This window comes from Panonychus citri, unplaced genomic scaffold (genome assembly GCF_014898815.1).
Source record: "Panonychus citri isolate SS breed McGregor unplaced genomic scaffold, ASM1489881v1 Contig00140, whole genome shotgun sequence".
NCBI classification, from domain to species: Eukaryota; Metazoa; Arthropoda; class Arachnida; order Trombidiformes; family Tetranychidae; genus Panonychus; species Panonychus citri.
The window spans coordinates 94,470-118,416 of NW_026515545.1; the positions used below are offsets into that span (position 1 = coordinate 94,470).

At 32.2% G+C, this 23,947-nt stretch overlaps 8 protein-coding genes across 11 annotated transcripts; 3 read left to right on the forward strand and 5 right to left on the reverse strand.

The window, feature by feature from the left end:
• Positions 1–91: 91 nt before the first annotated feature.
• On the forward strand, positions 92–1,831 carry LOC128394819 (S-methyl-5'-thioadenosine phosphorylase-like). 3 transcript variants are annotated; one of them, XM_053355187.1, is made up of 3 exons: positions 92–330; positions 677–1,030; positions 1,100–1,831. In XM_053355187.1, exons 2-3 carry the CDS (start codon positions 699–701, stop codon positions 1,575–1,577), a joined length of 810 nt encoding a protein of 269 aa, XP_053211162.1. In that variant the 5' UTR covers positions 92–330; positions 677–698; the 3' UTR covers positions 1,578–1,831. The 3 variants fall into 3 exon arrangements, with proteins under 3 accessions (XP_053211162.1, XP_053211160.1, XP_053211161.1); XM_053355185.1 differs by having other exon boundaries at positions 93–541; XM_053355186.1 differs by lacking the exon at positions 92–330 and having other exon boundaries at positions 574–1,030.
• A 221-nt stretch (positions 1,832–2,052) lies between these two features.
• On the reverse strand, positions 2,053–3,208 carry LOC128394822 (uncharacterized). Of its 2 annotated transcripts, none has more exons than XM_053355191.1 (2): positions 3,038–3,208; positions 2,053–2,873 (listed from the first exon to the last, which is right to left on the reverse strand). In XM_053355191.1, exon 2 carries the CDS (start codon positions 2,858–2,860, stop codon positions 2,114–2,116), a length of 747 nt encoding a protein of 248 aa, XP_053211166.1. In that variant the 5' UTR covers positions 2,861–2,873; positions 3,038–3,208; the 3' UTR covers positions 2,053–2,113. The 2 variants fall into 2 exon arrangements, with proteins under 2 accessions (XP_053211166.1, XP_053211165.1); XM_053355190.1 differs by having other exon boundaries at positions 2,053–2,887; positions 3,038–3,206.
• Positions 3,209–3,307: 99 nt separating this feature from the next.
• On the forward strand, positions 3,308–7,856 carry LOC128394798 (oxysterol-binding protein-related protein 8-like). The gene is made up of 2 exons (XM_053355168.1): positions 3,308–3,743; positions 3,989–7,856. The coding sequence occupies exon 2, from the start codon at positions 4,303–4,305 to the stop codon at positions 7,081–7,083; it is 2,781 nt and encodes a 926-aa protein (XP_053211143.1). The 5' UTR covers positions 3,308–3,743; positions 3,989–4,302; the 3' UTR covers positions 7,084–7,856.
• Positions 7,857–8,083: 227 nt separating this feature from the next.
• On the reverse strand, positions 8,084–10,365 carry LOC128394806 (pescadillo-like). Its single transcript, XM_053355176.1, has 3 exons — positions 9,665–10,365; positions 9,442–9,558; positions 8,084–9,376 (listed from the first exon to the last, which is right to left on the reverse strand). The coding sequence occupies exons 1-3, from the start codon at positions 10,286–10,288 to the stop codon at positions 8,375–8,377; spliced, it is 1,743 nt and encodes a 580-aa protein (XP_053211151.1). The 5' UTR covers positions 10,289–10,365; the 3' UTR covers positions 8,084–8,374.
• A 293-nt stretch (positions 10,366–10,658) lies between these two features.
• On the forward strand, positions 10,659–11,377 carry LOC128394836 (small integral membrane protein 20-like). The gene is made up of 2 exons (XM_053355207.1): positions 10,659–10,893; positions 11,113–11,377. Exons 1-2 carry the CDS (start codon positions 10,767–10,769, stop codon positions 11,217–11,219), a joined length of 234 nt encoding a protein of 77 aa, XP_053211182.1. The 5' UTR covers positions 10,659–10,766; the 3' UTR covers positions 11,220–11,377.
• Positions 11,378–11,398: 21 nt separating this feature from the next.
• Positions 11,399–16,804, reverse strand: LOC128394818 (valacyclovir hydrolase-like). Its single transcript, XM_053355184.1, is given in 5 exon segments — positions 11,399–11,620; positions 11,623–11,795; positions 11,797–11,978; positions 12,932–13,113; positions 13,260–16,804. Coding segments are annotated over 5 exon segments (810 nt in total). The 5' UTR covers positions 13,405–16,804; the 3' UTR covers positions 11,399–11,492.
• Positions 16,805–17,386: 582 nt separating this feature from the next.
• Positions 17,387–22,453, reverse strand: LOC128394803 (G protein-coupled receptor kinase 1-like). Its single transcript, XM_053355173.1, has 5 exons — positions 22,028–22,453; positions 20,920–21,158; positions 19,881–20,024; positions 19,487–19,586; positions 17,387–19,340 (listed from the first exon to the last, which is right to left on the reverse strand). The coding sequence occupies exons 1-5, from the start codon at positions 22,289–22,291 to the stop codon at positions 17,955–17,957; spliced, it is 2,133 nt and encodes a 710-aa protein (XP_053211148.1). The 5' UTR covers positions 22,292–22,453; the 3' UTR covers positions 17,387–17,954.
• A 431-nt stretch (positions 22,454–22,884) lies between these two features.
• LOC128394838 (pre-mRNA-splicing factor CWC22 homolog) lies at positions 22,885–23,247 on the reverse strand. The gene has a single exon (XM_053355209.1). It carries the CDS (start codon positions 23,245–23,247, stop codon positions 22,885–22,887), a length of 363 nt encoding a protein of 120 aa, XP_053211184.1.
• Between the last annotated feature and the right edge of the window lie 700 nt (positions 23,248–23,947).

Consider the following 23,947-nt stretch of genomic DNA (forward strand, 5'->3'; position numbering starts at 1 on the left):
AAAAGAATCAAAACAAAAAAGTGGCGACATCTATGGGAGAAGAACAAAAAATTTTGAACATTCGATTTATAGAAAATCATGTTTTCTATTTTTGGCTATTAATCAAAACAGAATTAAGTTGATTAGTTAATTTTTGTATCTTGGTGATTTAGTTTAATTTTAATTTGATTGTTTTTCTGTGAATTGAAGGAGTGAGTTTGTTGTAAAATTTTCTAATTTGTGATTTGATTGATAAACTCGTTAATTTGATGACTTTATCTGGTTACCAACGAATTTGGTTGGATTTCAAGTCATCTAATTGTTATTATTGATTGTTAATTATTACAATTTGTGAGTAGTTAATTAATCTTGGTGATAGATTAAAGCTTTGAATAGTATCTTTTGAGATACTTTATCTTTGATATCCAATAATCGACGTAAAGTATTGAGAAATATTAATCTTAATCTCAATAGTATTACTATTCTTCTACTTAATTAACTGTAATCAATTTGAGATTAAATTACTATAGTGATTTTGAAACTCACTTATCTCAATTAATTGGTAATTATAAATATTTCATCTTCAATGTTAAATGGTTATTGATTCTTCATCAGATCAATAGCTAAACTATTTACTTTTTATTCTGTTTTTGCTTTTTATTAACCTGTGAATTTGATTTCGTTTTTCTTTTGTCAGTTAATTTCTTTCAATTTCAACCATGGTTAAAATCGGTGTTATTGGTGGAACGGGATTAGATGCTGATATCAACATTGTTAAAGATATTGTCAAGGTTAATACGAGTCCCACACCTTTTGGTAAACCATCCGATGATGTTGTTACCACCGGTAAAATTGGCAATGTTGAAGTAGTTATTATGAGTCGTCATGGAGCTAAACATGATCGAAATCCATCCGATATTAATTATCGAGCCAATATTTGGACATTGAAGCAACTCGGTTGTACTCATGTTCTGGTTACAAATGCCTGTGGATCGTTACAAGAAAATTACAAACCAGGAATGATCGCCATCGTTGATCAATATATTGATAGGTAAGTTAATTGTTACCGTTTCAATATTTGCTATTAATATTAATATTTTTCCTTCATAATTTCTTGTAGGACTGTATCACGATTAGCGACATTTCATAAAGTGGCTCACATTCCCCAAGCTCATGCCTTTAATAAAACAGTCCAATCAATTATCGCCGATGCTTGTAAATCAGTTGGAGCTGATTATCGTTCCGGTGCTTGTATTGTTGTCGTTGAAGGTCCTCGTTACTCCACCCTGGCCGAATCGAGGCTTTATAAATCATGGGGAGGTGATATCATCGGCATGACAACCTTTCCTGAAGTTGTATTAGCTGCTGAGGCAGGATTATTTTACAATTCAATTGGTTTAGTTACTGATTATGATTGTTGGCACGAAGATGAAGGTGAATCGGTCACTGTTGATCTGGTTATGGGTCGACTCAAATTACTCGCCGATGTGTCAAAAAAAATTCTAATCGAAACAATTACAAGAATTGGTAAACATGATTGGACCAAAGAAATCGAGGCCAAAACCCAAGAAGCCAAAGGAGCAATTATGGTTCCTTAAATGATTAAGAGTCTAAGGACTCGAACGAATCAAAGCAACAATCATTGCCTTATATTATTAATAATTTCGATTTGCTCAAAATTAACAAAATTCACACTATTTATATATAATTCACATAAATTGTCTGAAAATTTCTCAGACAATAGTTAGATGAACAATTTCAAATCTTCTTACTCTTAAATGTAATTAGATCAATCGATTGTCAATAGTCGAGATTCTTTTTCAATAAAGAAACGATATACGAAAAACTTTAATCATTTTATAAAATGGAAATTGAATTTCAAAGTTGGACCAACATTTGGATACAAATAATTGATTTTTAACAAAATCGAAATGAGTATTAGTAGTTAAAAGAAATTGTTACTCTGTTCCAATAGATTAATTGTCTCTTTTCAGAAATTTTGATTGAATGTGATGGTATTTGATTGAGATCATTGCGAAGAGAAATTAAAAATTAAAAATATAATCAAGAATATGAAATTGAAAAAATTAACTTTAGGCAGAATTGATTAACTCGATAAAAAATATAAAACAACTTATTCAACATTAAATGATTTCTTGAATAAGTGTAATGTTATTGCGGCAATAAATGCCGGGTAACTATCGTGCTGGACAAGATAACGATGGACAAAAGTTTTCAGGCTTTTCGAAAAATCATTCTCCAATAGTTCGAGCTCTTTGTTTTCCATTTTGAACAATAATAAATCCGATGCTTGATTCTCAGCGTAAAGGAACGACACCTTGTAACCATTGGAAGTGAATTCGATTCGGCATCCAGTTAGACTTAGAAATGCTTCTTTCAATTCTTTGATTTGCTTTTTACACTCCTCAATGTATTTTCCTCTCTTTGATTCGGATATTTGTAAGGCTATTTTGAGACGTTCAATCTCCGAACTATAATTAATCTCTTCATTGACCATTCGAGTGATGTCGGCAACCTGACCAGCTTCAATTATTTCCAATCGGGCGGCGAGTTTTTTATTCTCTGCTTTGAGAAATCGATAATGTTCCCAGTCTCGATTGATCCTATTGTCAACTGGATTTTCTTTTAAATGAATTATTCTCCAATCATCAACTGCTAATTGTTGACATTGACATTGACATTGATGTTCTTTAACCTCTTTTTCCTCTTCTTCCTTTAACTCTTTCATTTTGATTTGCTCTCTTTCCATTTCAAGTCGTTTCAATTCATCTTCCAATAATTTACATTGATCTTTAATCAGTCCAAGCTGAGATGTCAACACTTTAATTTGATCAGCAATATCCTTCTCCGTCATAGGCATCTCTTAATTGTTTCTAAAAATAAAAATCTAATCAATAAATAAATAATAACAATCAAAACAAAAATAGAAATCAATTCAACATGTGATAACCTTTTAGTCATAAATAAGGAAAAAGAGAAAACCTTCTTAAAGAAAAGACAATTGATACAAATTTCTAAAGTAAAAAACAATACTTACTATATAGAATCCTGATCCTGAATAATTCACAAACTTAAAAAGATAACAATTAATAAATGATAAAGAAAAATGATCCAATTACTTAACAATTAACAGAAATTAATTAATTTCCATTCTTTGTCATGTTTTAAATTCTCTTAAAGTGTCGCCATCTAGTTGAAGAAAAAAAATATTCTCACTCAGCTCAATCAAGAAGAGAAAAAAAAATAAATGAAAACAAGTTTCATTTCCTTAATTAATTTTTTTCTCTTCAACTGTTAGACTTTCAATTGACTCTTTAATTGTCTGTTTAATTTTATTAATTGTTATTGTGAATGTTGGTGTTATCCAATATCATGTTACTCTACCTAATTAACAATACACTTTAAAAAGTAATTGGATTTCAATTAAATGAACTTTGTTTATATGAGCATGTCTCTTGTTCATGTTTCCCTTTAATCATCTGATTACGTTAATCAATACAGATTAATACCTTTTATTTATCATCTTTAGTTTACTTCCACCACCTTTTTTATCCATCATCTTGATCGTTATTAAACTGTTATTGTAATTGTCATCATTATCATCATCAGTCATCAATAATATTCATATTACAAAACCAACATTTCCAATAGAGTCTATCATGATTCACTAATTGCTTTTAGCTGATATATTTTTCTTTATTTCTATTCTATTGTTGAATAATCATCAATCTCTCCTGTTCAAGGTAAGTTGATAAATTTTATTCTTTTTACAATTTTCTTTCTCTTCTTCTCTCTCTCTCTCTCTCTCTCTGCTGTCGTCTTTTCTTAAAATTCTGACTATCATTTGTTTACCTTTTTCTCTGGTTTCTTCCTTCTTTTGCCTTCATCTTTCCTTGTTGTTATTTCCTTTCCACTTATTTTCATCTCTCTCAATCTCAAGCTTTTGTTTTGTTTTTCTCATTTTATATTTTTCTTTTTCTTCTTCTAGTGTTTCAATATCTTATTGGTTTTAGTTGTCTGTGTTTGTGTGTTTTATTTTCGTATTTTTTACTTGGATGAGAATGAACAATTCCCATTACTCGAGATTATTATTGACATCATGCTTCAATCAACCTGGATGATATTTTATTTCTCATCTTTTATCTGTGTGTTGGTTATTTTTATGAACTAACAGGAAATACAAAGGAAATATTTATCTCAAATTATCAACATCAATGTTGTCGTCATCACCTTCATCATAAAATTGTGATCAAAGTTTCATTCATCTATTAACCTTCTTAACATTTACTACAATTAAATAATATGGCTTCTAGTGATGGTATCACCACATCAACAACTGTACCAACTTTATCATCTTTACCTACATCATCAAATGAACCAGTATCATCTTCCTCTCCACAACCAACAACATCTACGGGAAACAATGATCATACCATCAACTTGGCTCCAATCAACAGCCACCATCATGTACACTCATCACATCCTCATCCCCACCAATCATTAAAGACAACAATGTCTACTTCATCCATCTCATCCAATAATGCCAGTGATCCTCTATCACCTACCACTCCCACCTCATTAACAGCTAATATTAATTATGAGGTAATTCCACCTGGATCAATTAAGCGTGACTCTTATAAGGACAGTAAACGATTATACCAGAAGCAGAAAAAGAAGGCCGTTGAAGAATTACTTTCCATTTTAAACGATCCAACAGTTCTCGTGATGGCGGACTGGCTTAAAGTCAGGGGGACACTCAAAAGTTGGACAAAACTTTACTGTGAGCTTAAACCTGGTCTTCTGGTTCTTTACAAAAATTCCAAGACTCATAAAAGCGGATATTGGGTTGGAACCATTTTACTGAATATGTGTGAGATAATTGAAAGACCTTCTAAAAAGGATGGATTTTGTTTCAAACTTTTTAACCCTTTGGATCAAACTATTTGGGCTCCTCGTGGTCCTCGCGGTGAATCATTCGGTGCCATTGTACAGCCTTTACCGATGAACTATCTTATTTTTAGAGCTCCATCTGAACAAGCAGGTCTCAATTGGATGAAAGCGATAGAAGTTTCTCTTAATTGTTCAATTGTATTGATGAGAAGTGGGGGTAACCCTCGAGACACTTTAAACTCTTTCATTAGTAATTTAAATTCTTCAGCTGAAGATTGTTCCCCACCAACATCAGCTAAATTAGATTTAGATGAAAGTGAAATTGAGCGTCACTTTAAAGATCATGATTTGGAAGATGATACGCAAACTGATCATGAAGAAAATCCTGATACAGCTTCTCAAGGACACCATTCAACTGATTCTGATTCAAGTACCATTAGTATACATGAACCACGACCATCTCGAGCAATTAAACAATCCATCGGTGGAACACTTGGCTTTAATTTAAGCCAATCAATTGAAGAGACGATAATTGAGACTAATTACGTTGAAGAGATTACAGAAGATGTGTCAACCATGGGCGAAGAATGTCAAACCGAAGAGGTAGCTGAAGAGAACAAATCTTTACTATGGAGTTTATTGAAACAAGTTCGACCTGGAATGGATCTTTCGAAAGTTGTTCTACCCACTTTCATATTGGAACCTCGATCATTTCTAGACAAATTAAGTGACTACTATTACCACTGTGATATCCTTTCTAAAGCGGTTATCGAGGAAGATCCATTAATACGAATGAAAAAAGTGGTCAAATGGTATCTTTCCGGTTTCTACAAGAAACCCAAAGGTCTCAAAAAACCTTACAATCCAATTTTGGGTGAGTGTTTCCGCTGTTATTGGGCTCATCCGGAAACCGATAGTCGAACCTTTTATATTTCCGAGCAAGTTTCCCATCATCCACCAATCAGCACCTTCTATGTAACTAACAGGAAAGATGGTTACTGTATATCAGGAAGTATACTTGCTAAATCAAAGTTCTATGGTAATTCAGTTTCTGCCATTTTAAATGGCACTGCTAAGCTAACCTTTCTCACCCGTGGTGAAGACTACACCCTAACAATGCCCTATGCTCACTGTAAAGGTATCCTGATGGGGAATCTGAGTCTAGAATTGGGAGGTAAGGTTGACATTAAATGTGAAAAAACGGGCTATTGTACTGAAATGGAATTCAAATTGAAACCTTTCCTTGGAGGATCTGAACTGTGTAATAATGTTGTCGGTAAAATAAAACTTGGAAAGGAAACTTTATGCACTCTGGATGGACATTGGGACACCCTGATCAAAGTGAAAGACAAACGAACTGGTCAAGAATCTGTTCTGTGGGAGGTTACACCGGAAGTAAGAAATTGTAGACTCAAAAGGTTTCTGGTTCCATTAGATTCCCAAGAAGATTTTGAATCAGACAAACTTTGGAGAAATGTAACCAATGCAATAATTAAAGGCGATCAAATTGCCGCAACTGATGAGAAGACCATTCTTGAAGAAGAGCAACGCCGAGGGGCAAGAGAACGATTAATGAACAAAGAATCTTGGACTTCTCGCAATTTTATCCACGATCTGTGTAGCGGTGATTGGGTTTACAAACATCTCGATTCACGTCCATGGGATCAACGAACGGATGTATTACAATACGAACGAAACTTTCAAATCCAAACCAAAACTCGTCATAAAACACCAACAGTTGCTTGTCGAACCAGTTCAGTTGTTTCGATCGATAATCCATTGACTGCTGCTCGATTGTCCACTCATCGATCTCCCAAATCACCCAGAGACCAGAAGACTGAAAGCTTAGGCAGTGAACATAGTTCAGTATCGGCAACCTCGAATTCGCATCTCGAGAATCGAACTGAAACCAACCTTCTTTTAGCTGGAAAAGGACAAATTGAACAAATTGTCGATAAATTGAATTTACTTCATGATAAATTATGCACCATTGAGAAACAACTTCATCCTAATGCCTCCAATCAACCAAAAAGTCTACAACAAGGGAAGACGAAACAATCAACATCCCAAAGCAACTCAGAAATTGTTGGATTACTTGGTAATTCTCAGCAAATCAAATTGATTTTAGGATTTTTGTTGCTTTCTATTCTCAGTCAAATCTTGATTACCTTCATTTCCAAAAGGTTGAAATAATGAATAACATTTCTAAAGATTAATGCTCACAATTAAGCTTTTCTTTCTCATCAATTGTTCTATTCTTCATTACTATTATATAACTTTTATCAAGCAAATCAAGTCTACATTCAAAATGGATTTTGTGATGATACTTCGAAGATAATCCTTTCCCAAGATTCTTAATCTCTCCGTTTCCAACCTAAAAATCCAGAGAGAATCAACAATCATCAACAACTTTTCATCTTCTCTCTTAATTTTGATCAACTCATTCGAATCATAATCTTAATTACCTTTGGTTCCTTTGGTTCTTTTAAACATATTCATTAATATGTATATCCTAGTCACTGTTCAACTGAAAAACATCAACTAATCATTTTATTATTATTGATCCAGATTAAATCTAATGAATCAACTCTAATCGGATTGCAATTTAAATCAATGAAAAATAAGACTTCATTGTCCTCATTTTAATATGTTACACAGAATGTTAATTTTGTAAACGAAACAATTTGCCATTTTTTTCTCTTTCCCATTTCTCGCTGTGATTTAATTACATTAATTATCCAAGAAGATGAAAAAGTTAATGAAGATAAAGAATTGGAAACCAAAACATGATGAAGGAAATGCCATTAACTTAATTTATAACAATAATCATTTACTTCCAAGAGACACAATCATTTGTTTCTTAAACTTTGATTACCTTTTTCCAGTGAAAATGATTAATGATTTGGAAACGATTTTGATGAAAAAAAAAAATGATTAACACAATAAAGTTAAATGATGTGTAATAATCCTATTGATTTAAAGTTAATTGTTCACCAATGGTTACTAATTGATGAGTCGAACACATCAATTCAACAGTTGACGTTTAAATGACCAACTAATCGCGAGTTAACATTTGAAACTATCAAACAGTTAAATCATATTAATAATCTTTGATAAAAATGATCCTTGTTCATGAAAAGGTTGAAACTATTGACGCGATCATATTGATTAATGAGGTGATCAATAACAAGGGATTTACACTTAACAATTAATTCTGGGATTTTTTTTCTTATCCGAGCCATTTAATCACAAAAACTTGAATCACTGTTAACTTATTTATATACCATTATCATGATTGATTGAACGTCTTAATAAACCATTAATTAGCGCGTTTATTTACAAGCAATTGATCAAAATCGAAAAGGGATTCAAATAATTGACCAATTGACTGGAGTCCGAAAGGCACGAAGTTGATAAAAAGTGAATTTGTGTTTCTAGTAGCATCAAGATGAAGATAATCCGATTGCTTGAATAGATGCGATGATCAATGTTGTCGTTTTCTTTTCATTGCTGTTTTGTTTTTAGATTTATTGTTTTGATTGGTCTGTTTTCCTTGGGAAGCCTCGTACTTTTCGCGTTTCTCCTTGAGCTTTTCAGCGGTTCGGACATTTCGTCGTTTTCCATACATGATTTTATCGTACAATCGTTTTCGTTTCTTTGGAATCATCATGACAGCAAGTCTCTTTTCTTCGGCTTTCTCTTCTTCTTTACGTTTTCGATCTGTTTTCACTTTACCTGCTTTTACTTTCATCTTTAATTCCTTAATATGATGTTCGACTTTATTTTCAGGCTCTTCCTCCTCAGTTTCTTCTCCACTTTCTTCATCGTCGTTCTCTTCTGTTCCCTGTCGTTCACCAAAGGCGTTATTTTGTTGGTAAGAAATGCTCGGTGGCACATAACTGCCTTCCTTCATTTCTACAAATGGAGATAAATGTGGAGGTAAGACTACATCGTGGAAATAATTTTCGACTGGAAGTAAAGTTCGAGCATTAACACTATCGTAAACCCATTGCGGTTGAATGTAGTAGCGATTCATGTATTTGTTGGGTATCACTTCTTTATCAACAATCTGGTGAGTTATGGTAGTATCGGCTTCGCTGTAAGTGGCACCGACGAATGAAATTTTGTCCCATGAAACTTGTCCGCCAAAAGATCTTATCACAAATGTCAATGATTCTCGAGGTACTTCACGGCCAAGGAAAAATTTAAGACCTTTAAATAAGTTTTGTTGTTTAACCAGCTGATGATATGATATTGTTTTCTTCTTCTTTTTTTCCTCTTCACCTTCTTTACTCTCTTCTTTACCTTCTTCTCCACCCTCTTCTTCTTCTTCATCTTCTTCAAACTCATCTGGTTTATTCTCCGCAGGAATATCTTCTTTTCGGCGTGGTAATGATCTATTTAATGATCCAACATATTCATACATAGCATGTAGTTTATCCTCTCCAGTGATTATTTCCTTATCCATCTCTTTAGCAAGGCTAAGCTGTAATTAAAAAATTATTAATGAAATGCAAATTCAAGATGAGACAATGATGATGAAGAACTTACTCTTGGAGGATAATACATGTTGATACTAGAGAAAAGCTTATGATTAACAAATCCAAGAAGAGTGATGTAAAATTCAGTGAAGGATCTCATGACTCTCATGTCAACTTCGGGATTAGACTTTGGAAAGAAGAACAGAAAAATTAATATTAGATATTTACTATAAATGAAATAGGGACGAACCAGATTTAAATTGACAGTTAGAATTGACTAAAAAAAAACTTACCAACAGAACGAATTGATGGGGAACAATCCATGTTATTGTTTGGCCCATTATCTCCGCTTGATAATAATAACCCTTAATTGAGATGAAAACCTTTCTCAATGATCTAGACTCAATAACATAGTGCATGAACTCAAGTGTTAACCGTCTAGAAAGATCAACTATCTCTACAGGAACACCTTTGATTTTGGAGAAATTTCCATAAAGAAAACACATACATAAAGCATCATCCAAGTCTTTAAGAGCATCAATAAACGTTGGATATCTGTCTTTAACAATATGATCCATTTTGTATGTCGGCACATTATCTCGTAGAGTTGCTAATTTGTGTTCATCTTTCCGGGCGTTTGCTCGAGTCATCTTTCTAAGAAATGTTTTATATTCCCAGAATTTCCAGATTACCGGATCACGACCAAGATACCTAATATCATCTCGTAAATAGTATGTTTTACCTCGAGTCATTCCTTTTTTAATCTTTTTCGGTTCAACCGGATAAACACCTTTTAAAATACACAAACGCCTGAAATCCTTCAATGATAATTGGAGCCGTTGCATGGCCCGACTTCGAGTCATGTAGACTCTTTTATGAGAAGGAAGTGTCTTCCGGGCAGTAGCTTTCTTACCCATGGTTCAACAAATTAACACAAAACAATTTAAATCAAGAAAAAAAACAATTAGAAAAAAATTCTATTCCAATTTATATTCAAACAAAATTCTGACCAAAACCATGTGGAAATTTTGGATTTTAAATCTTCAGGGACTTTCTCCTAATCTTCAATGTGGAAAAAAATTCCAATAGAAAAAAAGATTATTCTAATTGCTTAGAACCAACTGATTGAATATTCAATTTTTAATTTCTCATTGTGTTGAACTTAATTCTCAATCGATTAATATTCAATCAATCATCATAATCTCTTTTAATTAAAAGTTAATTGATTTAAATTAACGAATGAATTTCAGTGCCATCTAGCGGGAGAAAAAGTCTCTAAATTTGTGGTTGTTTATGTTTTGAAAATTTTCATTTTTGTCTTTGATTGAATTTAATTCATTTTTAATTGTGTTATTTTTGTTTTGTTCAGATTATTTGGTTGATTATTTTATATCCATGTCTATCAGGTTGTCTACATGGAAGGTAGGTAAGGGTCGTAATCTGGTTTTAATAGTCGCTGGTGTGATCATCGGCTCCATTTATCCACTTTATTTTTTTCCGAAATCAAGAAATGCTGAATATCGTAAGTAAAGTTAATTCATTGAAATTCTGTATTTTTTCATGAAATTTTTTTACTGTTTATTTATTGTTCAAAAGTGTTCAGTATGATACAATCGAAAATTCAGTGACTTGGAAGCTTATTTGTGAGATTGTCACAGATCTTTCCTTAATCTGATTCACTTGGAATATATTTTATTAGAAAACTAAATTGATTTTGATTTGTTTTATTTTATTTTCTTAGGTCGGATTCAAGAAAGGAATCGTAAAGGAGTTGATAAAGAGTCCATTCAACCCGGTGGTTTCAAGTCATGGACAGATCCATTTGCATCGTTGAAAAAAGACAAATAAACAAGTAGCTAATTATATTCTCTCCTAATTGTTGTGTAAATATTAGTACAGTTATGTCGTTCCCTTTGTAAAGTCTATTGTAAATCGGGGACATTTTTAACTGTAAATAATGTAGTTTTACCTGTGATAAAAGCAAATATACAATTCATTCAACCGCAGGTCAGTGGATGAAACTACGGTTATTCTAAAAATCGTTTAATAGTAATAGACGAATACATCGTACAATCAAATTAGTTTATTATTTTAGATTTCATCGTGTCAATCAATACGAATTCAATCTAAAAGGAATCTCTGAACCAGCCTGTTGAATTGTTCAGCATGACTGACATGAATATCATGAACTCCATCAGGAAATAGATGAGATTCAACGTCGGGAATATTTGCCACCAAATGGTCGAAAACTCTTTCGGGATCATAGTATCTTTCTTACCATGTAACACGAAAGTCGGACATTTAATTTCCTTTACTCTGTCCTTACAAATGTCGCTTGTGGTATAAGTGTAACTCATGTGTTTATACCAAATCTTTTCGAGTGTCTCACGATTACCATAGATTTTGATGTACTCATTCCTTCGATTCTTCCCACATTTCCAGAGTACAAAGAATTCTCCACATATCTTTATATTTCTCTGGAATATAAGCCAAAGTTCCCCAAACCACAAGCTTTTCAACTTTCGCCGGGAACAAAATGGGAACCAGTAAGGCAGATTTACCACCATCACTCCAGCCCATTACAGAGAAACTGTCATAACCTAAATGCTTTATGATGAATGAAACGAAATGAGTAAAAAACATCAAACATTCAAATGATCTTAAAGACAATTTAGATATTGGAAACAAAAGTGACCTCAAACTAACGAACTGACGTCGATAATTAGTCTTAATTGGAAACAGAAAAAAAAGAGACATGCAAATTAACTTTAGGTTGATTGCTTTTCGCATTTCTTGTCCTGATACAATTAGAAAACTCGACAATCAACTAATTGGAAACGAAAATAATCCAATTTTAACGATTATTACTAAGCTTTTCTCCAACAATTTACCAATAACCTCGTTATTAAAGTAATCAGATTAGAAACTTTTTGAGAAAAAAAAATTTGATTACCAGCAGACAGAATTGAAATGAATTTGATTGATTTACTTTTAATTCAACCAATCATTTGAATCTATTTTTCTGATTATTAACAATTAGATGAACTAACATTCACCTAAAAAACTGATCTTATTTTTCACCTAAAAAGTTATTAAACTGAATACATTTCAAGACTAAATTGGTTTTTATAAACCTGCAACTAATTAAAATGAATGACAATTTACACTAATTGTTATAACCCTTAAAATCAAATTATCCTTATGGTTTAACACTCGAATTGTAAATAATTAATTGCAAATCAACCTGTTAAATTAACTCTCAATGATCAACTTGAAAAATACAAGATTAATTGATAAGTGAGATTGAATTAAATTGAATGAAAATGATGATAAAAGATGAAAACTTCTGATGTTGACAAAGTTTCAGGAAGATTTGTTCATTCATTTGATGAGAGAAAAAAACTCAATTGAAACTTTTCTCATTCAATTTGATCAACAGTTATGAAAGAATTTTTTTCTCAAGTTAGTGAATGAAAAAACTAAATAATCAATCAAATTTAAATAACATTGGAACAACAATTTGATCTGTAATAGGAAAACATGAAGAAAAATGAACCTACTGCCATCAATTTAACCACAGTCTCAGCATCGTATTGGTAAAAAAACTTATCCTCAGCATGAAGTTTATAATCTCGTTCAGGGGGACGACTCAGTCCGAATCCAGGTGAGTCCCAAGCAATTAAGGTGAATTTATCCTTATCAAAGCCATCTAATTGTGGTTTCATATCAGTTCGGCCATTTCCTGATTCGATAAAACAATCAACAATTACCAATCATTTGAATCCACAGGTAATGATTGTCGGTCAATGATAAGTTTTGACATTGGATTAAGTTATTGATTGATTTTTACATTCAGATAAGAGTTGTAATTATAATTAAATGACTCACCACAAGCTCCAGGAAATATGAAGACAGCACAATCACCATGACCAACTTTCTCGTAGTGAATTTTGTATCCATCTTGTTCATAATAACCAGTGACCACATCACTTTTTACTTCATTTGTTTCAACTTTACTTGATTCGGTTGTCATTTCAATAAGAGATTCAGATAAACTGGACAATTGATTAGCACGATAGTCAAAATGATTACGATTGAAGTTGTAAATTTTTCAGATCAATTTAAACTTTACTTCGGTTTGGATCAGGTCGTTGTCGCTGATCTTGTCCACGTTGTTATTGTGATCGGTTCAACGGATAACAGAAGCAAATGAGAATAAGTTGAACAAGGAAGATGAAGGATGAAAAAAATGGGTGGGAAGTAAACAAGAAGAAGACAATTAAAGGTGATGATTATTAAGACATCAGGTATTAGCTTAAAGTGATTAACAAGAAAAGTTAAAGATGATTTGTTGATGATCAAGAAGAGGAAAAAGTTTATTTGAGAAAAATGAAACGCAATCAACTAACTAACTTGTCTTCTCAGGTTTTTTTTAAAGTTGATTGTTCAATCATCTTGAAGTTGAATCAATACATGATTAACGTGTTGATGTAGAGGAAAAGATGATGATGATGATGGTAATTATAATAAATCCAATTTAGTTACTTATCTTCATGATCTTTTTGAGAAAATATCTGTTTCATTAACTTAATTGCAATTTGGATTAGAAAATAGTGTCAATATCTATTCCAATCTCTTAATCGATTGCTGGTCAATTGTTTCAATCAATGAGCTGTTTAAATAGTTAATTCAAGTAAGATGAATACAAACCTATTCTCAATCTCTCCTTTATCACCTCTGTTAATTGATGAATTAATTGAATTACAGGTAATATTTGGAGAAGATAATTGACTGAGTATAGAATAAAGAAAAAAAATGAGATGTTTTCCTTTTTTAATTTCGAAAAGCGTATTGAGTTTATTTTATACAATAGAATCAAATCCCATTCGATTTTCTGATTTTTTTCTGATAATTTGAGTGGTAACATTGAAGTTAATGATTAGAACTGAAATAGTCCAGAAAAGTGAAAGAGGAAACAGAGAAACGAGAAGAAGGATGAAGATGAGAAATGAGAGATAGGAAGAGAGATGAAGGGTTAACAGGCATCATCATCATCATGAAGAGAAATGAAGAGACATCAACAAAAAAATGACAAGAAAAAGAAAGTACATTTTGTCAGAGGGAAAAAAGGATAGAGCAAGAGTGAGGGTGGGGTGGGAAGGATGAAGAGGAAACATGAAAGGAAGTGAAGACAATGAAGATGATGATGAGAAGTGAGAGTTAAAAAGAGAGGTAGTTGACTTGTTGAAGGTGGAAAATGTTAATCAATTGGAAACCAGAAATTTACATAAGGTAATAAGATGAGAACGAGAGACGGAGGATTCAAGGTGGAAGGTGGAAGATGATCAACTGCAAGTGGGAACAATTTGGATCTAATCAACGTATTATTACCATGGTAGTATAATTAATCATTTCAATTGTTCTGAGTACTAAGTGTTATTCATGGTGGAGAAAATTCTTTGAAAATTGGAAGACATTTTTCATCGAAGGTCATGGTTGGTGCTAATTTTCAGTTCATTTTCAACGGAAGATTGAGAATGGCAATTGATTGTTATCATGCGAATACAAATTATCACCTGAATGGTGATGATTAGTAAAAAGAAGAGATTAAGTAACAATCAGTTTCTTTCTTCATATTCCAAGAGATAATTAAAATCATCAATTATTCTTTTGAACATCAATCTATTTAAATTAAGTTAATCATAATCATCGATCCAATTTTTTTTCATTTTGAAACAAGTTAACTTGTTATCCTCTATCTCTATCTCTCTGTGTTAAAACCTACAATAAATGATTCTAAATTTAGTTACTTCCACTGAGTAGTAATATTAAATTGTTATTACTTTACATTGAATCCTATTAAAGAAAAAGACATGATGGAGTAATAATCATGATCATAATTGTTACAATCATCATAAAACATACGAATACTGTAAATGGAGGTGATTAAGATTAACAATAGTAAAAAGAGTTGATGATTATGACAAAGTTACTGAGGGACATTTGTTGTTGTGTTTGTTGATCAACGTTGATGATTTTACAAACATTATAAAGCTCTAATAATTGAAGTAGAAAATGAGAAGAGGATAATCTTGGATTGGTGATAATGTAAAAAGAGAGGATTAATTGACCAGAGTTTTCAATTAACAATCTAACTGGTGGATATAAAGTTGTTTTCTTTAAGCAAACAATTGACTAATCAACTGTTGACCCTCAACAAAAAACATCTTCCAATGAGGTTGGAGGTACAGTTATAAACTCGAGTTCAGGCTACAAAGGAGGAATTACAATGATGAGAAGTGGAGGAGGAACCGGAAAGGATGAAGAAGATGAAGAAGATGAAGAGAGAGAGAGAGAGTTAGAGGACAGAAGAAACAATTACAATGATTGGTGAGAGAAAGAGAGAAGGTATAACAATAGATAATGATGATAATGATGAGGAAGATAAGTTACAAAGGAGGGAGAAAGTGATTACTAATTAATCGGGACAGAGATTTGGCTGATTTAAGTTGTAATATTACAAGATTGAGATTTACAATTAAAAACCTTTGGTTTGGTTTATCCTTCATTACAATTGGACATTGTTGCTGTTTGTTTACTGACGATGATTGTGATGGTGATTATGATATTGATGATGGTGTTGATACTTGATTAATGTAACTACTTTTTCTTTCCTGTTTCCTTAATTGTGTTTGGTTGTTGATGTTTCTTTTTGGACAATATTAGATTAATTAAGATAAAGTTATAAATATCAGATTAAAATGAGAGAGGAAGAGAAGGTTAACTTGTAACAGAAAAAGATAATGACTTAAAACAGTTAATGGAAATTAGAAGTAATTAACAGTGGTAATAAAAAGAAAAGAAATAGATCAACTTGTCGAGATTAACGTATTTTTTTCAATTGTTGTCACAATCAAAGGGAATTCCAACATTACGTTAATTGATGATTACTATCAACGAGATCACTTTTTGTCTCTTCTTTTGCACTTCATCACCTTGTTTTCGAGGTTTATGATAGTTTATCGAAAATTTCGATTACAAATATTGATGTTTTTCTTTCGTGAAGATGATTGATAAAAGTTCCGTTTCAACGAGAATATCTTAACGGTGTTTTCTTGTTTCTTTCTTTGTTCGAGTCTTATAACTTTTGGTAACACATTACAGTAATAACGAGAGGTAATTTGTTGAGTATAAATCACCATTAAAACCAGTTTATAAGCGTAATAATTATAACAGTAATTAAACAATTTGATCAATCCTTTTCTTCTTGTTGTTATCCATTGTTCATGAGGAAAAAAACATCAATTTGTTGTAGGTAACAAAGGTAATTAACGGAAAAGCACAAGTTCTCGATCTGATTGGACGCAGGAATCGATCGAATATTGGTAATTATATTTTAACATCAAGAGGAGTTAAAGAAATAGAGAAAAGAAGAGAGAGGAAAGATTACAACCAAATACGATGAAGTAGCTTGTGATCACATAGATTGAAGCGTTTCTGCCTCTCATGAATATTTATACAGGTATTATCAAGATTTACAAATCTCTCTAATCCGTTTGTGGCTTTAGAAAGCTGATGACCGAAGTGTGGCAAAGGATGGATGAGTATGAAGATTAATGTAATTAAAAAGTTAATGAAGTGAGATCGATTTAGGCTTTGTGTTTGTGCTTGTTTTTTGTTGCGAATCTCAATTTTCATTTTCTCTACCTTCGCATTTCTTGATTTTTCTTGTCTTTTCGCTCTTGATAAAATTCACTATTTTTTGGTTCCTTTGGATTGATCCGATAAATTGACATTGGATTACAAGTAGAGTACCAAAGAGACAGATAAAGGATGAAGAAGATGAAGAAGATGAAAGGGAGAGAGAGAGAGAGAGAGAGAGAGAGAGAGAGAGAGAGTGATTATGATGAAAAGGGAAGTGAAAGTGTAAAGCGCACGACAGAGCAAAATAGGCTTCCGAATGTTTCTTCATCGTGATGTGAACAGTAAGAAATATCATTGATGATGACGACAAGTGATGAGAATGAAGATGATAATAATTATGAAAATGATGATGAAGATGAAGATCCATACATCATCGAGAAACTGTTGGTGATGTTACAAATAGAACGAGGAGAATGAATATTACGTTACATAGAGAAGAAGAAGCAAAAAAGAGCAGAGAAGGTTGATTTTTTTTACGAATTTAAATCTCTCTATGTATTTTGTATGTATAAGTTGTTTGGATTTGTGAAAATGAAGATGCGGTGTTTTCTTTCTCAATGAAGTTAATGAGTGAAATGTTAGTTATGAATTTGGTTTTGTTGTTGTTTTCTGTGTATGTGCATGTTATGAATGTTGATTCTCTTATATATATAGAACGAAGTAGCTATGCAAATCAATTCTTCTTATCGAGTTGATTTGTTTCAATTTGGTGCTTCTTTGTAAATTTAAAGCTCCACTTAAGCTTTGATTGAAGGACTTTATGCTTTCTCCTTTTTGTTGTATAATATAACAGCAAAGACGATTATTCAAAAAAAAAGATGATTTTTGATTTTGTTGATCCAAATTAATTGATCAACATTGAGTTGTTTTCACAATTTTTCAATTACTGTTACGATTACTCAAAACATTGGTCACATGAGCTGCAGCGGTACTGGTATTAAGTCCTGAGGGAGGCTGAATATTGGCTGGTGTTGTACGATTTTCGGCTCCATAAATTTTGGTCGCTTTCTTAGCCATGTTACCAAGAAGCTCCACAGAGTCTTTGTGAGTCGATCTTAAGGAGTGAAGCCATTCCTTAATTCCGATTTCATCAGGATTGGTCAACACAATTTTGGTATCTTTTCCGGGTTCACCTTTTAATTTGACAAGTATTGCATTTTCATTTTTAACTTGAACATATTCGGGTGAGATGTCTTCAATTTGATCCATAAATATGAGTTCAGGTTTTGTGTTAACAGATTCACTATGGAGTTCAAGTCGATTGGGATATAATTTACCATACCTTGAATGCCAATTCGACCCGAAAGGTCCACCAAGCTTCTTGAGGTACCCATGAAGTATACAATCAGATTCTTTCTCATCTTCAAATCTACATTTTGTTTTGGCTTTACGTTTTTGTTCAATTTTGTCGGTTTCCATGTTGATGGTATCAAAAACTGTTTCAGCAATCTCTTGCTGCCACCTTTCACTGATTACAACGGGGAAATTTTTATATAACTCTTGATCTGAATCAGATAATTTAATTCCTTTAGTGTCTTCCTCGTCAAACGAGCCAATGTCGAAGGCATCAGCAGCATTAACTTCACCTCGTGGAGGTATTAAAGGAGGAGGATATTTTTGTAGATAAACCAATTGCCAATCGATTCCTTTGAAAAATGGATGATCTTTTACTTCTTCCGCTCCATTTTCTTTACACCCTAACCTTTTATCAGTATCGCGTAAAAGAAGTCCGTCAAGGAGAGATTTCAGTTCAGGAGAAAAGGTATCTGGGAGTTCAACATTCATTGTCATGGTCATTCGGTCAATTTCATGTTTATCTTTAGTTTTATGCTGTCTAAAGGGAGAATGGCCTTTCAACAGTTTGTACAACATACATCCTAAGGAGAACCAATCTGCACTTGAATCGTACGGTGTTCCTTTAGCTAATACTTCTGGTGCCATGTAACCATGAGTGCCCACAGAAGCGTGAGGCTTTTTACGTGAATAATCACAGGCTAAACCTAAATCTGATATGCGAACATGACCATGTTCATCTAATAAGATGTTAGCTGGTTTGAGATCTCTGTACACAACACCGCGTTTATGCATATGTTCAAGACCAAGGATGACTTCGGCAGCATAAAATCTCATCTCTTGTTCACTGAAGACACCATGCTGAGAGAGATGATAATGGAGATCACCGCCATTCATAAGGTCCAATATGAAACATAATTTATCTGGTGTTTGAAAAGCGTACGTCATGCAAACAATGAACGGACAGTCTTCCTGTAAACATAGATCAATATAAATGTAAAATAAAGTAAATTTGATTGTAGTTCTCTGATATTCTCTAGCTATTCATCCAATATAAAATCCATAGAAAGAAAATGAGAAGCTAAAATTTCTCAAATATTTGTAATAATAGTACTTACACCAGTAGAGACTAGAGATAACATTACACGCTCATTTAGAGCTAAGGTTTCTCCTTGTTTCATCTTAATTCGCTTCTTATCCAAACATTTCATCGCATACCTAAAAATGGTGAGAAAATCCCAAGGAGAGTTTAAAATACATTAATATGCATATAAATACATGTAAAACTAGAGTAGTAGGTCTTTAAATGTTTCTCAAATTGATTGGTAATTTGTATTGTACCAAATAAAAGTAACTTCTTTCCAACCTTTGTTGGGATAATATACGAAAGTTAATTGCGTAAATTAACATAAATGATAAATAAATTAAAACACAAAAAAAAGGAGCATATTGTTAGATCAAATGAAGACTAGAAAAACGTATTGACAGAGTGTTATTGATTTGGATTCTTACATTTTGCCAGTATCTGCCTTCCTACAACCATAGACTTCACCAAAACCACCTCTTCCGATGATTCTGTGAACACTGAAATCATTCATGGTTAATTGGATGTTTAATTCCAAATTTTTCCATTGGCAGAATCTTGTAAATTTTTCACTAAGAAAAGAATAAATTAATTAGAACAAATTATTAACAGTAATTATCTTTCTAAGTGAAAGTAGTTACATGGTGGGAGGAGAAGGAAGAAAAAGGAAAAGGGAGAGTTAAAAGAGAGATGAAAATTGAAGATTAAATCATCTTTAACTTGGATAATTGGAAAAATGAAAGATTCCATTTCATTTGAGAAGGTTTTTCATTTCAAAGTGAATGCTGTTGACCTTTCAGTTAGAAACTGAAAGAGAAATAATCGATCAGCAATAAAATCAATTGTTTAGATACATAAGTTAAATAATTAATGTTAACCATCAGAAAAAAAGAGAGAGAGAGAGAAGAAAATATTGTTGTGAATACATGAGAGATGAGGTTTAGCCTTAAGGTAGATTCATTTCTTACAGAGGATATTTGCAATGGAACAAGGTTAACAATTAACATTTCCATGGACCCTTGCAATCCATATAAATTGAGACATTATTTCTCCTAATTTTCTGGTGTAAAAGTTACATCAATTGATTGATTGGGAGAGTAAGAGAAACTAATTCATACGAATAGTCATTTTATGAGAGTGAGGGAGGTAATAATAATGATGATAATGATAATGGTTATGATGATGATGATGATTTAGTAATGAGAAGGCCGTGAAAGGAGAGAGATGGAAGCAAAAAAAACTTAAAGGGTAACAAAAGAGAGAAATGATTCTAAAGAAAAATAATAATAATAAAATAGAAAACGTCAAAGGTTGTTAACAGTAAATTGTTTAAAACATAATTCAAATGGTGAACGATAAGATAGTAAAGAGAGTAAGTGAGTAAGTGAGTGAGAATAAAGAGTAAAGTCAAATAGAGTAAAGGGGGTGAGAAAAGAGAAGATGAAAAATAAATGGTTATAAACATACCTTTCAATAAATTTCCTAAAAATATCATCTCTTAATTGGCTAAAAATCTCTTCAATGTAAGGTTGAAATAAAGTCACAGGAACCTCATTTCTCATGAGAGACTTTTGTACATGATTAACCGCTTCTTTAGGATAATTATGTGAATGTGATAACAGTTCTTTCATAATGAAATTGTCATAGATTCCTCGGGCGGCTTTCCGCCTTTCCTCTACTGTTTCCAGTTCTTCGTAGCTCTTAATCTTTTTTTTTGTTCAGATTTCATTTTGATTTCGATTCGTTAAAAGAATAATGCACAAAAACATAGCCATGAGCACAGGGAGACAGTGAGAGGGAGAGAGAGATGATAATTAGGGTAATAATTATTACGAATGACGATGATGATGATGATGATGATGGTGGTGGTTGGTGATTTTAGAATAGAGCGCACACATGGATAACAATCAACCATAAATAGTCACATGAAATTTCGAGCCATTTAATTGTAAATGCGGATTAAGGAAAATTTCAGCAATCATCGTATCCATTTTGACGTTGATGATGAAGATCATCAAAAGGACATTAAGTCAACCATCGTCCATTGTTATTAATGGTGACAATCACATGTTAGTGTTGATTAATATATATTGATCGTACGGATGTATAATGATGAACAATTTTCAATCAAATAGCATTAATTCCAATATAAAAGAAATCCAACGACGATAAATGGTTTGAAAGTAGAAAAAATATGAGAGTAAAAGAGAGAAAGAGAGAGAGAGAGAAGAAGAAAAAAGGAGGGAGGGAGGAAAAGAAAAAGAAAAACAGTGAGAAAATGTAATAGAAAGATGAAATTGATATTTGAAAGATGAAGTAAATAAGGTGATAATAAAAGTCGTTTTGATTCGTGATCAAGGTTGGTACAATTAATAGAAAAATTGTGACTGGAGAGAAAATCGTTGGACAAGAGAAAGAGAGAGAAAGGAAGGAATGGAATGAAAGAAAGGTGAAAATAAACAGAGAGAAAGAGAGAGAGAGAGAGAGAAGAGAAAAGAAAAAGGCGACTAAAAATAAAGAAAGAGGAAAAAGAAAGAGGAAAGAGGGAAAGAGAGAAAAAAATGACTGTGTTTACCTCTTCATAAAATTTTAACTGTGGTACCGCAACGTCACATACATTTTCACAAAAATCTTTAAATAACAAAAAACCTAATTTCTGGTTGAATATCTTGTCGAAGGAGATTTCATCCATTTTATCCAGGTATTTATGCATCACACTTCGAACACTGGGATCGGGTAAAACAATCTTCTTGGAGGCTCGTGCGGCTGGAGTTGACTTTGATTTTTCCATCGCCATCAGATAACTAACATCAGCCAAAACAGCTTCCAAATCCGCCATTTTGACCAAGAATTAAAGGGAATCACTACTTTACCTGGTCAATATGTTGAAAGGTGGTTACAGTTGAAATCTAATTTGGTTAACAATCGATTAGATAAACCAATTAGAACGACGAGTAAAAACACAAAAATTAAAAAAGAGACAAAAGAGAAGAGAAAGAAAGACAACTAATAACATATAGTTATCTATATGTCGAAGCAAAATGAGAGAAAGAGAAAAAAAAATTCACTGAAAAAAGAATATAAAGCGACATCTGTTGGTCGAATTTTTCGAAAAATTTCCTTGGAAAATGTAAACAAACAAATTGTTCATTTTTCTCTCGGAGATTTTTTCATTTAATGTTCACGTAGAAAAAAAAAATTATTGATTTTTTACTGTTGTTGTTTCTTTTTATACTCAAATTTATTCAAAAGGGTTTACATTTATTGTGAGACTCGAAAAATTGGAATTGATTAACTGGTTTCTCTAAATTTCCATGTTATTATTGTTATCCTGTTGATCTTGTTTTTGTTTTCTATTGGTTCCTGTTGTTTGTGTTTCTCTTGTTTGTTTGTTGTTGTTGTTGTTGTTTGTGTGTTCATTTTGAAATGAGATCATTTTTTACCTTTTCGACCTTTTGTCTTTCGTCCTTTCGATTTTCCCTTTCCTTTACTTTTACCTGCACCTTTGCTTTTCTTAGGGCCCATTGATTTACTTTTTTTACGTCCCATTGCTTTTGAAGGTTTAGAATCCATTTGGGAATCACTTGATTTGGAGACACTTGATGAGCTTAAATTTGAATCGGAACCCATTCCGGAATCTTTGCCATCGATTGAACTTGCTCGTGATTTAGATCGTTTCTTTGATTTTCCTCGAACCGATGATTTCATGGCTTTACTTGGAGGAGCTTCACTAGAGTCCATAGATGAAGCTCGACTTCGAGATCGACTTGCTCGTGACTTACGTTTAGGGGCCATTTTCCGACCAAATTAACGATCAAAGTTTCAATTAGTCGTGTAAATTTATCAAAGGAAAATTTAAATCCACTTGTTGATGTTAACAATTCAAAACACAAACTTAAAGTGACAGTTAAAAATTTCGAGGTGATTGTTGTCACTTTTAATCAATATTGAAAAGACAACACTAAGATCAATTTTCATAAAACAATCAACCTAATTGTTACCAACAAAATCAACAATCAATTTTCTAGATACAAATCAGCCTACAAATTGACCTTACATTTTTACATTGTTAATTTGTTTATCCAGTTTTTTTATTGTTTTAATTGTTGAAATTATTTTATTTTTTTATCAAAAATACATTGTTGTTGATCTCATTTTGATCATGATTTAAATTTGATTAATGATTATCAAAAAGTAATGATCTTCTCGTTGTTTTTACCATACAATTACAATTTATCAATTTTTAAATGGCAAATCAATTGGACCATGAAATTAACTTTTCATAATAAATAACTCATTTAAATCACTTCAAAAACATGAGATTCCCTTGAAAATTGATTAAATAACCACTTAATCAACCATAAATGACCCTTATCAAACTGACAATTAGTTTTTGTTCAAAATTATCGAGATCAATTGACGATTAAAATTAAATAACGAAAAATTTATCTCATAATTTCATCTATGTAAACATTTAAACGATAACAATAAGATT

What these genes read in the sequence shown, in the direction of transcription:
- LOC128394822 (XM_053355191.1), bottom strand. Translation starts at nt 2,860, where the DNA reads ATGCCTATGACGGAGAAGGATATTGCTGATCAAATTAAAGTGTTGACA.
- LOC128394819 (XM_053355187.1), top strand. Translation starts at nt 699, where the DNA reads ATGGTTAAAATCGGTGTTATTGGTGGAACGGGATTAGATGCTGATATC. An exon ending in GTTGATCAATATATTGATAG is followed by an intron (nt 1,031 to 1,099) that starts GTAAGTTAATTG and finishes AATTTCTTGTAG; the next exon opens with GACTGTATCACGATTAGCGA.
- LOC128394806 (XM_053355176.1), bottom strand. Translation starts at nt 10,288, where the DNA reads ATGGGTAAGAAAGCTACTGCCCGGAAGACACTTCCTTCTCATAAAAGA. An exon ending in CCCATCAATTCGTTCTGTTG is followed by an intron (nt 9,559 to 9,664) that starts GTAAGTTTTTTT and finishes TTCTTTCCAAAG; the next exon opens with TCTAATCCCGAAGTTGACAT. An exon ending in ACATGTATTATCCTCCAAGA is followed by an intron (nt 9,377 to 9,441) that starts GTAAGTTCTTCA and finishes TTTTAATTACAG; the next exon opens with CTTAGCCTTGCTAAAGAGAT.
- LOC128394798 (XM_053355168.1), top strand. Translation starts at nt 4,303, where the DNA reads ATGGCTTCTAGTGATGGTATCACCACATCAACAACTGTACCAACTTTA.
- LOC128394803 (XM_053355173.1), bottom strand. Translation starts at nt 22,291, where the DNA reads ATGGCGGATTTGGAAGCTGTTTTGGCTGATGTTAGTTATCTGATGGCG. An exon ending in AGTTAAAATTTTATGAAGAG is followed by an intron (nt 21,159 to 22,027) that starts GTAAACACAGTC and finishes ACAAAAAAAAAG; the next exon opens with ATTAAGAGCTACGAAGAACT. An exon ending in TTTAGGAAATTTATTGAAAG is followed by an intron (nt 20,025 to 20,919) that starts GTATGTTTATAA and finishes TTCTTTTCTTAG; the next exon opens with TGAAAAATTTACAAGATTCT.
- LOC128394836 (XM_053355207.1), top strand. Translation starts at nt 10,767, where the DNA reads ATGTCTATCAGGTTGTCTACATGGAAGGTAGGTAAGGGTCGTAATCTG. An exon ending in ATCAAGAAATGCTGAATATC is followed by an intron (nt 10,894 to 11,112) that starts GTAAGTAAAGTT and finishes TTATTTTCTTAG; the next exon opens with GTCGGATTCAAGAAAGGAAT.
- LOC128394838 (XM_053355209.1), bottom strand. Translation starts at nt 23,247, where the DNA reads ATGGCCCCTAAACGTAAGTCACGAGCAAGTCGATCTCGAAGTCGAGCT.